The 13684-nt window shown below is 39.0% G+C and overlaps 1 protein-coding gene across 1 annotated transcript; it reads left to right on the top strand.

The window, feature by feature from the left end:
* Positions 1-4947: 4947 nt before the first annotated feature.
* LOC127979669 (proteasome subunit beta type-2-like) lies at positions 4948-12779 on the top strand. Its single transcript, XM_052585262.1, has 6 exons — positions 4948-5176; positions 6129-6251; positions 6581-6651; positions 11650-11812; positions 11902-11951; positions 12587-12779. The coding sequence occupies exons 1-6, from the start codon at positions 5086-5088 to the stop codon at positions 12686-12688; spliced, it is 600 nt and encodes a 199-aa protein (XP_052441222.1). The 5' UTR covers positions 4948-5085; the 3' UTR covers positions 12689-12779.
* The last annotated feature ends 905 nt before the right edge of the window (positions 12780-13684 follow it).

Genomic DNA, 13684 nt, shown 5'->3' with positions numbered 1-13684 from the left:
GAGAAGGTCCCTGCTGGGCGCGAATAACGGCGACGGTGCACGTCTCTGCACCCGAGGATACGGGTGTGATGCGGGTGTGCTGCAGGATGAAACGCCGTGTTTCTCATGATGCGGAGCCGCTGATTTTAGCGCCCAAAATAAAGACAGGCTATATGTTGAACTTAAAAAAGTATCACCGCTGTGACAGCAAACGCGAAACTGTAGGCTACTTAAATATGAATCACCGGATCTCTCAAGTTCTAGCTACCATTAGCTAAATTCAAATATTTTCAACATATAAAGCCTAAATAGGATACAATTTTAATATGTTTATAGACAGCTAGCCATGATAATAATAATAATAATAATAATAACAATAATAATAATAATAATAATAATAATAAAATGTAGAACTAACCAAATTTATTTATTTATTTATTATCCATCCGTTAATAGGCTATATAAGCTATCTCTGGACTATAGCTATTGGCACGGTTTATATTCCGAATCCTTGGCTTTATAATAGGCCTAATATAATTATATTTTTCTATTTGTGTAATTATGTCTCAGAAAATACTTTTATAGGCTTAATAGCCCATTTTGTCGAAACGTGAACTATTTTAAATCCTGTATTGTATTTTTGCAAAGGTGTATGTGGCATTATTCCAGAATAAAATTATTTCCAAAGTAAAATTCGCAACTATTCAAGGTGTTAGTGCTTAAAATGCCTATGTAAAGCGAAAGGAACTGGCTTGCGTTAAACATTCCTCAACACGAGGGGGCAATATCAGTCACTTTCAAGTGAATAGGCATCACTTTTGGGAACTGGGTCCCTTCTCATGTGTGCCCTCAAAAGATTTTAAAGTCTCTTTCTCTGTCTTTCTTACCTCTCCCCTCATCTTTCCCTCTTCATGATGCTGTATGACAATGAAGTAGCCCCTAGAACTCCACTGGCGTGGAAACAATCAGCTTGGACAGAGAAGGGGTGGCTGAGAGTCAGGGGGATGTGGACAGCCTTGGGGTCCATGCATCATAGATAGATAGATAGATAGATAGATAGATAGATAGATAGATAGATAGATAGATAGATAGATAGATAGATAGATAGATAGATAGATAGATAGATAGATAGATTGACTGATTGATTGATTGATTTGGTGAATATAACTTGTCCTGATTAAATTTTGGTTTTGTTTAATCTTCTGCAAGAGCCTAGACATATTGAAGCCTGTTGGTTTAAGTGGGATCAGCTGCCTCGTCTGCTTTAACCAGCTAATAAATATGAAAACAGCGGGTTTAAACTTTTATTCGTTTGCTGCTTGAAAGGATTATACCCCTCTATGGAGTCCCATGTAAATCTCGAAACCTCATAATGGCCAATGTTGTCCCATAAAAATGTGTTGAACAAAGGCTCTTGAATAGAGGCTCTTTCACGCATAAGGGGGTTTTCACAGGATTTTATTGACGACGGGTCGACCACACCACGCCCCGCTATAATCTCTCTGCCGGTGAAAGCGCGCCTCAGAGCGGCAGGTGCGTGTGCCAGGCACGGGGGTCACAGGGCCGACGGTGGTGGGGGAGCTCGCCATGTCAAATCCTCCCAGCTGCCGGTAGGAATTTTTTCAGAGGCTGTCACTTCCATTTAGCTTGCTCTTTTTCACCCCTTCAGATGAAGTGGTCCCTCTCGTGCCTAGGTCCTGTGGACGCCCTCTACCACTTAACAAAAGCAAAGCATTGCTAAATGACGACAGGCCGGGACAATGAATTCAACCCGGTCCGCTCTCAGCACCGTGAAATTGCTGATTAAACCGAAAAAGCGGTGCCGGTGACACCGGCGTTGCGTTTGTTCAAGAATGCAAATGTGGAAATTGCAATGTTGAACACACTGACATCACGGCTGACCATATTTCCCTGATGCAACCTTTATTCACAGTCAAAGTTTTGGCTTGTTAAAGTGAAAAGGCATGATTATATTACAGCAACACACTGGATGTGGCAAGTACCTATACATTTTCCTTTAAAGTGTTATCAGTTGCACTTCATTATGCTATAGCCTAATGATGCCTTTGCAGTCACTATTCCAATATTGAGTAGTAACTAACTATTATTGTAAATGTTTGCCAAGTCAAGTAGATAACAGGCATTATACAATTGAGTTTGTGTCAAAGCAGCTTCACAATAAACGGTGTTATTGCTACAGAATTCATCAATAATGAAACAAATTCAATTTCAGCTGTGAAACACCTTCAGCTTAATTTAAATTTTGTTTTCATCTGATAGTTTCAGTGCAGTTTCATGGAAAATAATGCTTCAAATTGAATTTTAATCCATTGAATTTTATGGAATTATGCGCTGTTCACTTTCAACAATGTATTGTAATTGTTAGAGGTGCCTATTCCAGTTTCATTGTAGCTCATCCCAGTTACTTGTAACTATAGGGTAGTGTGTTTTTCAGTTTGGTAGCCTATACCTTACTCTTGTTTTTTACTTGCTTTGTCAAAATTAAAAATAAAATAATAAAATAAAAATCTTGTAGTACGATGGTTACTTGTAAGGAGTGGAATACACACCAGTGTCTAACAAAAAGATGCTACTGTCTTGAATAGATAGTAATATTTATTTAGTAATTTTGAAAAATATAAAGAATTCTAGTCAAGAGGTGAATAATGCATATCAAAATTACAGATTTAATTAATAACTAATAATAAGTTCTAGTAAAATAAAAGTAGATACTTGTCTGGTCTACAGAATAAACATCTTGCAATCCATTGTGTGATCGCACAATGGATCGCAAGTCCACCAAACACACACACACTCTCAGCGTTTTTAACTATTTATTACATTGAAAACTGCAACATCCATATTTCTCATCCGCTGCAGGGCCCTCATACTATTAATTTACTCTGCCCTCTCCATGCACCACCTATATTCTTAATCTGAGTTCAAAACATACCCTACTCTTAACAAACTACCCTAGGGCTATGAGTCCATAATCTCCAAACTCAGACGAATCCCTCCGGAGCCAACGTGTCTCTTAATGCTCAGCACTGTTCTTTCTCTGCAGAGTCTCTGGCTGAAGAATTTATCTCAAAATAGGACAATACCACCCATCATTTTATCAGGACGGAGCAGAAACTGTGCTTTTTTCCCCTCCCGAATACCACTCTGAACTCATATATTACAGAGCTCAAGTACTGTTTTATGTTCGGATGACAGAAAACAAAAATTTCAGTTAATGAGTTCGAACTGAATGAAACTGAAACACCACCATCCAGACTTCAGATATTCCAAAGTTGGAATAATCCTTAAACAGCCAGGGGCCTCAATTATAGCTTATATATTTGCACCAGTGTGCAGCGCGTGTCTCACAATTGCTGAGAGGGCACAACAGCGAGAGGAGCGATGCCAGGAATTGAGCCAACAACTACCAGACACAAACCACATGCACTCGAGAACCAGACTGTCTGGTGGTGCCTAAATAAAGAGAAGCTGCGGAGAGAGAGGTGTATAGATTTACCAGATAATATGCAGGGAACGTGGCGCATGATGTATGTCACAGTGTGTGTGAGTGTATTAGTAGTCAGAGCACTGGGCCCCGGAGGCGATTCCTGTGTGTGCTTGCGATAAAGGGGGAACTGGAGGAAGTGAGGGAGGGTGGGGAGAAAGAGAGAAAGAGCGAGAGAGGGAGGAATAGTTCGAATTGGAGAAGGATGTGGGTTGGCGGAGGGTTGGGGGAGTCAGAGACAGAGAAACGGAGAGAGAGAAGTTGAAGGGGGAGAAAACAGAGTGAACAACCAGCAGAGCTCAGAGCTTTTATGATTCTGTCAAGATTCCTGGATTTTGTCCCCATCAGGCTCGCTCTCTCTCTCTGCCCCTTTTCCTCACATGAAAAGAGGGGAACAGTGTCTTGGCAGGGTAATTAAGAATGGCCTCTAAACACAGAAGTATGGCAGGAACACTCCAGATGAAAGTAAATGATTAAAATAATTACAGGCGCAGAGCTGACGAGCCGGAGTGCGGGGTGGCCGCCGGACATTTGTCGGTAATTAGATAATTAATCTGAATGCAAATGATGAGTCCTAACGAAGCAGTCAAGCTGAACCAGTGACAACTACCAAAAGAGAGAGATGGGGAGAGAGGAATACTTTCATCACATGGATACACAATTTTCCATCTAAAAAACAATCTAAAACTGCAGTAAAGCTATCTTTACAGTATATAAACAAAACTATTAAAGTTTAAAAGCTCTCAACACAAAATAAGATATTATTTTTCTCACTATATTTCTAAATACTAGTGTATTAATTGCACCACAGTATAGGAAAGGGACACAAAGAGGCAAAACTAATGAACATGAATGAGAGTCTTTGTAGTGGTTGGAGGCTATAGAGGTTCCTACTGCAGCTGAGGGTATACAAGATCTGAAACCCCTTCTGTCTAGACAACATGATCAATCATTCATATTCACAGAAGCCATTCTATGGGAATGGAATAGGCATAACACTATACATTTTTTACTTTTGCACTGCAAAACATATTGGGTTATCGATCTATCTCTATCTAGAGATATAGAGTATATAATTCTAGAGAACTGTACATTCTGTAAATCGCAGCTTCACTTACTCTGCGCTTATATGTATATAAAATACTATGCTAACTGCATTTCATTAGCTCTGTATTTTTACTCTGCATAATGACTATAAAGTTGAATCTAATCAAATTTTATCTAATCTAATCTAATATAGTCTATAACTAGCCTGTTTAAGATTTTATTAATTACCTTCACTTTTCACTGAAAAATACCAAAAACTCCTTTGTATTTCTTTATATTTTAATGACCATAACATTGTGCACTCTTGTAATATTCACCAAGAGTTTTTCTGTCTGCCCACCAGATTGTCCCTTTTTAGGGGTTTACACCAGTTTAGCATGTCCATAAACAGATCGTCACGTGACAGCGAGCACTCGCGCTCTCTGATGACGTCTGAAGTGTGCGCCGCCGTTGAGCTCCACTTAGGTTTTGCTGTGTAATATCTGATTGAGCTGCACTATAAGTCTACTCACTGATCAGAGCGTGTTTTTTTGCCTCTAGACTCGGTCTGCAACATGGAATACTTGATCGGGATTCAGGGGCCAGACTTTGTGCTGGTTGCGGCAGATAATGTAGCAGCCAGCAGTATAATCCAGATGAAACACGGTGAGTTTGACGTGTAGTAGCATGCTAGCTGCATGCTAACCGGTCAGATAACAATTACATTAATTTCAATAAATTTTAATCTATAAAAGTATTGTAGACCACAAAAATTAGCCATATTTTAGTGTTTGTACATATCTGTCTTAATTTCTTAATTTACTTGTTGTCAAGATTTCAGAACAGATGGCAATTGCTAATAATTTTTAACCGAAGTATGTTAGCTAACGTTACCTAGTGCTAACACAGTTTGTGCTTTGAACTGATTTACATATTAAGTTAATATATTCAAATCAGACTATTTAACACAATTTAGAATACACCTTTAACCTTCAACGGGAGCAACACGTGAGTTATTATCCTCAAGTGTCAGTTGAGCGTCCTCGGATGAGTTTGCGATTTATTTCTGAAAGTGAAAGTAAGATCGCCTGCATAGTTACAAAGAAGGAATATTACAATTCACAGTAAACTCCATAAAGTAAAGTTAGTGTTGCTGTTTGTGGTCTAGGTTCAAATTTAACCTTACTTCATCCAAGTCTCATCATATTAGAATTAAGAATTTGATGTTTTTAGCAGATACATGTAGTCACATTTTTCTATCTTTACTTTTGAGAAAACGGAGTAAAAATGGTGAAATATTCCATACACGACAAAATGTTGTCCAGTGCTTTCAAGAAGAGTGTCCCTCTCCCTAATATGGCTGTGGCTACAAAGGATGCACCAAAAAAAAAAAAATATATTCCTCTTGTTTTTTTTTTTGTTTTTTTTATAAACGTATAAATCTAGCCCATACAAGTAATTATTGTTATGCAATGTGAGGAAAAATTATACTATATTGATGTGCCCATTCCCAGTCAATTTAGCGGTATCCCTTCTCCCATTTACCCCCAGACTAACAAAATGTGTTAGGGTTCTGTTGGACATAATGCTAAGATGACTTGTTGTATATATTTACCAGATTATGACAAGATGTTCAAGCTCAGCGAAAAGATCCTGCTCCTGTGTGTGGGTGAAGCTGGTGACACAGTACAATTTGCAGAATACATTCAGAAAAATGTTCAGCTTTACAAAATGAGAAATGGTAAGCGCTCATTTTTCTCTTCTTTTTTTTTCCCTTAAGGTAATTGATTGTAATGGAAAGTGTAAAATCACATTCCTGTTCAGAGCGTCAAGGTTTTGTTTTTTTGTCATTTGTAACTCTAAACATCATTAATTTGATTAGTAGGAATAAATTTAATTTCAATCTTTAGTTCAGAAGATGTCTAATAATTTTTCACTTTACTTGAGAAATTATCATAAGAATTGTATTTTGTTTAAAATTGATCATAGATTGCACATGCCCTCTACATGTCAACTGTGTCTGTTGCTTTATGAATTTTTTCTGGTATATCTATCTGTCTGTTTCTGCAGGATATGAGCTCAGCCCAGCAGCTGCTGCAAACTTCACAAGGAAAAACCTTGCAGACTATCTGCGGAGTCGGGTTGGTAGAGAATCAGAATGTGCTATGATCTCTGAATGCACTTTTACATGTAAGGAATAATTGCCAACAGGCCGTTGAATTATTAGAAAAAAAATGCACACCCGAGGTGGTGATGTGACCACAACGTGAAGGATTCGTCCGGTTTTTGTACTTAAATCACAATTGTGAGTAGGATAATTTCCTCCCCATCTCATCCAGTTCCTCTTTTGCTAGTTCCAAAATGTAATTTTAAAACTGGTAATGGAGGCTTGAGCCGTTGATAGCATTCCAATGCAGTTATTAATGAAGTTATTAGAAAGCGAGTGACAGACACAGAGAGAGAGAAAGCTTGTGTAAACGTTCGTCAGCCAATCAGATTCAAGCATTCAACGGCCCCGTAGTATAAAAATAAATATTGCATAGTTTGTTTCCAAACCTTAATTTTTCAAAGATTAATTACACATTGTGTAGACCTGAAATGCAATCTAGAATAGATCAAACATAGTGTTACTTGTAAAAAAAAAAAAGAAAGAAAAAAAAACAGCAAATAATTTCCCCCCTTTTTACTGTAGCTAGACTTGCATAGAAATGCCATAAAAATAAAACACTTTATTATATGAAATAGGTAGTGTATAGTGACTGCTGTTCATAACTTCGGGGTTGGCAAATTCATAACAAATATAATTACAATTTTAAATAGCTTTTTTCTGTTGTAAGATATTTGAAAATGTAATTTTAGTACTTTGAGTGCTTTCCGTAGCCATTGCTTAAGTCTTCAGTGTCACATGATCCTTCAGAAATTTTTCTTTTTTATTATCAATACTGAAAACGGTGATTTTTAATAATTTTGTGGAAACTGATGTGATGCCTTTACATTTTCTTATTCAGTTTAATGCATCCTTACTGTATTCCGTTTAAAAAAACATCTTACTAACCCCAATCTTTTGAATGGTAGTGTATACATCAGTTAAAAACACGTTTTCAGTCACTTTTTCTCTTTTAAATTGCTTTGCTTTCTCTCTTCAGTCCTTTTGTCGACAGCAATGCGCGGTGTGCCACAGAGTATATCTGAATGCAGCCGGTGTAAAGTGTACTTAAAAACAGATGCCAGTGTGTTTTGAATGTGTGGAGGTGATATCAAGGTCTCAAAGGTCGTTGACACCTGCGCCTTCTATGTAATGTGTTCCTGCTTATATGATCGTGTGTTAAACTCAGGGCAACATGGAGTGCACCCATCTGTGTAAAAATGGGCTTGTCGCCATCCTGGATCTTTTGTCTGGTAGTGTGTGTGTTAATTTGTTAGGAAGAGTGTAACTGCCTCCTGTCACAATAGCAGAGTGGAGAAAATGATTACAAAAAACAATTAGAGCAAGTCAAAAGGGGGAAAGGTTAGGAGGGGTGGTCTCTGGGGGGCAGCAGAAGTGCTAAAAGTTCATATATCTGCACTCTTTTAGTTCATCTTGACCTAAATGCTACTTGCCCACAGAACTAGGGAATAAATGAGTCGGTTTCAATATTTTTCCTCGAATGTGCCTCAAAGCGAGGAACATTTGACTAATATATTGTTTTGTTCATATATTGATACTTGCATACTCCACGATGTGTGACAATATTCAAAGGAAAGTCTCAGATTTGTCTTTAAAATAAGGATAATGGGTACAACTTTGCATATTATTTAACCCATTTCATTTGTGCTTAAATCCTTCGGGATGTTTAAATTAGAGAGATGTCATGCACGCTTTAAGGACCAGGTTTCTAAAAAAACAACTGGGCCTTTGGGGCTCCCCTGGAGTGGCTTCTCAGACGGATCTTTACGTAGAAAGAAAGAGGCGGCAGATGCTCCGATGGAGTCCAAACATACTGTTCAGAACAGCCAAACGCACATTTTATGTGCTTGTTTTATGTGCTGTGCTTTTTATTTTAACCGTGTGCTGCGTCCAACATCCCCTGAAGCTCTCTGTAGAACAGTCCAGCAACAGTTTGCCATCATTGGCACACGTGAAACATTATTGGCCGCTTGTTCTCTCCCAGCACACTGGCACAAATAATTACTGGTGCCATATTGCGAGGCATTCCCCTGTTCCGCTACAGATGAACAATTAATACGGCAGATTGGGCAGAGATGCCAAAGAGGAGAACATGTCCTGGGGCAGTGGGCAAAGGGATGGGGAGCGCAGGAACAGAACATGAAAGCGAAAGGCAGGGTGAACGAATGATATGGTACAATTATCAGTCTCTGTGCGAAGCTTTTGTTTGGTGTCCCTCAGTTTTTGTAACAGGGACTCAGGTGAGAGGAAAGGCTGTAATGTTTGAACCGTGGCTCATGAGGTTGGTGGAGAGTGTGGGAAACAGGTGTTGAGTTTATACGGAGGGGTAGATGACACTCGAGGGAATTTCAGACAAACTCAAACCTTGTCTTTCAACAAGCCCCTGTTCCTCTAAACCCTCCCTGCTGGGAGTGAAGCATGTTGCATAGGTGAGCTTTCTCTAGGGGGTGTTTACTTACCCAAACGTGCCCCAGAGAGCAGGGGGGTGGCCCAGATCAGATTAAAGCCTCTCAGGTGAGTTTAGGTGGATCTGCTATAGTCTCATCCACGCTCAAAGGAACTGGACTTGAGACTATGTATTCACATTTACACTCTTAAAAAATAAAGCTTCCGCACAGGGCTGTTGGCTTCCCAAAAGAACCTTTCAGTAAACAATTCTTAAAATAACCAGTTGTTTTTTTTGTGTGTGAGAAGAAAATTTTTATGCTACAAAGAACCCTTTTTGGGAATTTAAAACATTCTATATATGTTAAAGGCTTGTAAAAAAAATATATAATAATTGCACTGCCATTTATTTGCTAGGCTGTTGCTGTGTGGAGTGTTTCTTATGCCACGTCCACATGAAGCCAGAGCTTTCCCTCTCCAATCCTTTTTTTTGCTTGTAAATTAAGTAAAAAGAGTTTTGTCTCAAGAAATATCTGCGCTTATGCAAACCAGTGAAACGATGTAGTATACATGTCAGACCAATATGTGGCGCTGTAATTCGAACACTTGAAGACTTGGAGCATGCGCATAAACCTTGCACGCTGTATACAAACACAACAACGCATAAGAAGATTTTGCATTGCAGCATGAACAAAAGCATGTAGTCTGCCATTGTTACGTGAAATTGTGGTGTTTGATGATGATGACATCAGTGTTTCACAAAATATATGGATTGGCTATAGTGCTGTACGCACGGAAATCCAAGAGTGTCTGACTTAAGTGTCATGAGACAGATTAAAAAATTAAATTTCCATTTGGACGAAATGCCAATACAATACAAAATGTTTATGTATACAGCTTAATGCATCTCTTTGTGTGGACCAAGATTTTTTTTTTACATTTAGTCGCTTAGAAAAATAAGATCTCTCTTTGAAAAGAGGATTTTCAGAGGAATTTACTGTCCTAAATGGATCATTGTTAGTACTATGGATAGCTGTGTATATGCATTTGTTGCTGCTATAAAGCAATCCACCTGAACCCATTAACTAAACCCACAGAACAGATGTTTTTGGGAAGAGAAACGGACGCCATTCATCTTATTAGATGTCAGTGAACCATCAGCATGATTTTTTGAAACCAATATCTCAAGGTAAAAAATGTACAGTTGCATTACTTCAGCGTAAAGTTTATATGTTGGGTCTCTCAAACACACTTTGTAAGTCCTTCAGATGTCTTAAACTTGCACGTTAAACTGTGAATTTTAACATTGGAAAAATGACACGCTTCACCTTTAAATCCACCCGATGGCACCAAGTTTGGCCGATTGCAGTGGAGGCAGAATGTGGATTGAAATCTCCCTATCTGAGAGCCGTGCAGCCGGGAAACGTGGGGGAAAGCGAATGTAGTTTCAGCCGAACAGAGTTTTGAGATAGAGCGAGCACGAGCAAGATAGAGGGAACAGGACTAAAAGAAGTTTTAATGAGAGCTGGCACTGCTCCAGGGCATAGGGGTGAGGGCGGGAGACGGAGGGGAGGAGAGGAGAGAGGAGGTGGGTAGGTGCTCGCGGCAGCAGGGGTGCTGTCTTCCTGCAGATGTCACACTGCTGGTGACACCAGCGACCCCCCCCAGACCGCTCCACACTCCCCTCCCTCCCCTTCTCTCCCCTTTCACGGCTGTTTCACACCCCTCCCTTTGCTCTCCTCTCTCTTCTTCTCTCTCTCTCTCTCTCTCTCTCCCTCCATCTAATGCGTTCAAGTTTGGTGGTTGTTGGTGTTTTCAGGCAGATTTTTTTACGTCTATGCTTGGGTATTGCAGCATTTCTTTTTCATTTTATCATCAAACTTTTATTATGGTAAACTTTTTTTTAATGACTCTATTTGGTTCTGATTGGTCAGTTGCTGTCAAGTATTTCCTCCCAGGCAGTTGATTTTCTACAAAACTCTGCTTGTTTCATGGCTCCCATATTGAGGAATCCTGTTTCCACCATGGAATAAAAATAAATAAATAAAGGTAATTTTAACTTCTCACAGTTCTGACTTCTGTTTATAGTTTATATCTCATAAAATACCAAGATATAAAAAAGTCAGAATTGTGAGATAAAAGCCATTTACCTTTTTCATTTTCTTATCTGTGGCATTAAAAAAAAAAAGTGTTTGATGTAAATGTAGAATTTAGAGGTAAAATACAGAATTACTGAATTTAAGTTCTGAATTCCAAGTTTATTTCTCGCAATTCTGAGTTTATATAGTTTATATTATGTAAGAATTATGAGAGAAAAAAAATCTGAATTGAGAGAATCTCTATTACAAAGGAAAAAAATAATTGTGACAAGTCAGAATTATCTTTTTTTTTTTTTTTTTGTGGCAAAAATATTAATATTCAGTGTCTTTATTTATTTGGTCAGTGATTAGATGAATAATGTACAGTCAGATTTTTATCATTTCAAGATAACCTCTTACTAAACCATATGTTTGACTGTAATTACGTCTCTTCATGTGTGGATTAAGTGATTAAAATAGCTTTTTTCTCTCTCTCTTTTTTTTTTTAGACTCCATACCATGTAAACCTGCTCTTGGCAGGATATGATGAGGCCGATGGTCCAGGACTGTACTACATGGACTACCTGTCAGCGCTTGCCAAAGCCCCCTTCGCAGCACATGGATATGGTGCCTTCCTCACTCTCTCCATCCTGGACCGACATTACAGACCAGGTGATTCTGCACTTTCACTTAAGAGGGTATAATTGCTATAATTTTATTTACTGCGTTCTAATTCAGTTTTTCCGTTCTTCTTCCTCCAGATCTGACTCGTGAGGAGGCTGTGGATCTGCTCAAGAAGTGTTTAGAGGAGGTAAGTTGCTCTCCATATGCTGGCCCGTTCATCCATGTAATTTTATAATTACTGGTGGTTTCACTATTACTATTGTTCACATTTGCAGTTAGATTCAAACATATCGCATAAATTTCTCCAAATCCCACATTCTTCAAAATTAAGAAATAAAGTTTACTTTATAAAGAAAAAAAAAAGAAACAAAAAAATCTGTGAAAGAAAAGCTGATTTTTCAGCAGCTGTCACATGATCATTCAGAAATCATTCTTACATGCTGATTGTTGCTCAAGAAACATTTTGTAATTATCAATGCATTTTAGTGAAACAATTTTCACAATAGATTGGCAAAGTTCAAAAGAGTAGCATTTATTTGAAATAGAGATATTTTGTAATGTTATAAATGTGTTTACTGTCATCTGTGCTGAATAAAAGTATTATTTTCTTAAAAAAAAAAAAAAAAAACTGTAACCACTTTAGCACTGTAGTTGTGCCTTTTCTCGCCAACAAGAACCACATGTTCTTCAGAAAGTGTTCAAATCCTTCTGTTTTGGTTCAGTGGTTTATACAAGCCACCTCCTGAGCTATTTCAATCGTGGTTTTTGTCATGTTTACGACCTTTTATGACTGTTTTTGTATATTTCCTTGTTCTCCAAAAGCTCAACAAACGATTCATCCTGAACCTGCCTTCCTTCACTGTCCGTTTGATCGACAAAGATGGCATCCACGACATGGAGAAGCTGCCCGTGGGCCCTAAATGAGCAACTACTGTTATTCTCCTGTAGTCACAACTCTTTTGTAAATGCAAATGCAACCCTCTGTGCTCTAATAAAAACATTGACCCCTTGTTAATTACACGGTCTTCTTATTTTCCTCCTTTTTTTTTGTGGAGAACATTTATTTAGGCTCATCGTTTTGTAGATTTAGCTGTTTTCCACACCAAAACGCACTCAAAAGTTTGTTGGATCTGTTTGCGTCGTACTGCGGAGTACAGAAGTAGAGGAGAAATAAGGAGCGGCGTGCACTTATGCTATCTTTGGATGTGTACTTGTTTCCTCACTGCTTTGTACACAAGTGTTTTTGCACTCAGACGAGTGTGTCTCCTTCCCCTCTCTCTCCTCCACAGACAGGTGATTAATAAACATTAAACAGTCCCTCTCTCCTGAACACACCGGAATCTAAAGGGACGAGCAGCATATGTTCGCCTGCAGGCAGAGCGAAATGCAGAGCAGCCCTGCTGAGTGTCAGAGAGACAAGAGAGATGAGGGGAGGGAGGGGGTCACGGCGAGGGGGAAGCGGGGGATTGACACTCAGGATGGGTATATGTGTGCGCTCGTGTGAGTGAGAGCCGGCAGGGGGGCAGGTATGGAGATGGATGCCCCTGAGCAGATGAAGAAAGGTAGAGTGACAGATGGGGTGAGAGGAGACAGAAGCGGTGGAAGAGAAGAGCCTAGCAACTGTTTAGCTGCGTTCGCCGACTGTAGTGATTGCCGAGCCCCCGGGGGTTAGTGGTCAGGACTGTTTTATCTCAGAGGTAATTCTGCCGGATTTGCCACTGTGTCACATTGAGGTTTCGGATTGGGTTAATGTCACCCTGCCTTTAGCAAATGGGGCTAGAAATTTCAAACATCCCCCTGGGTGTTCAATTTGTATCACACTAATTTTGTAATCACGCCAAGATTTCTACTATGCCAACAAGTCCATTTATGCAAAGCAAAAACCTGCTAGTTGTGTATAAAAAATAAAAAAAAAGTGGT

This window comes from Carassius gibelio, chromosome B19 (assembly GCF_023724105.1).
Source record: "Carassius gibelio isolate Cgi1373 ecotype wild population from Czech Republic chromosome B19, carGib1.2-hapl.c, whole genome shotgun sequence".
Classification (NCBI taxonomy): Eukaryota; Metazoa; Chordata; class Actinopteri; order Cypriniformes; family Cyprinidae; genus Carassius; species Carassius gibelio.
Note: the sequence above shows the minus strand (reverse complement) of the source record. Positions and strands in the feature narration are given on the sequence as shown.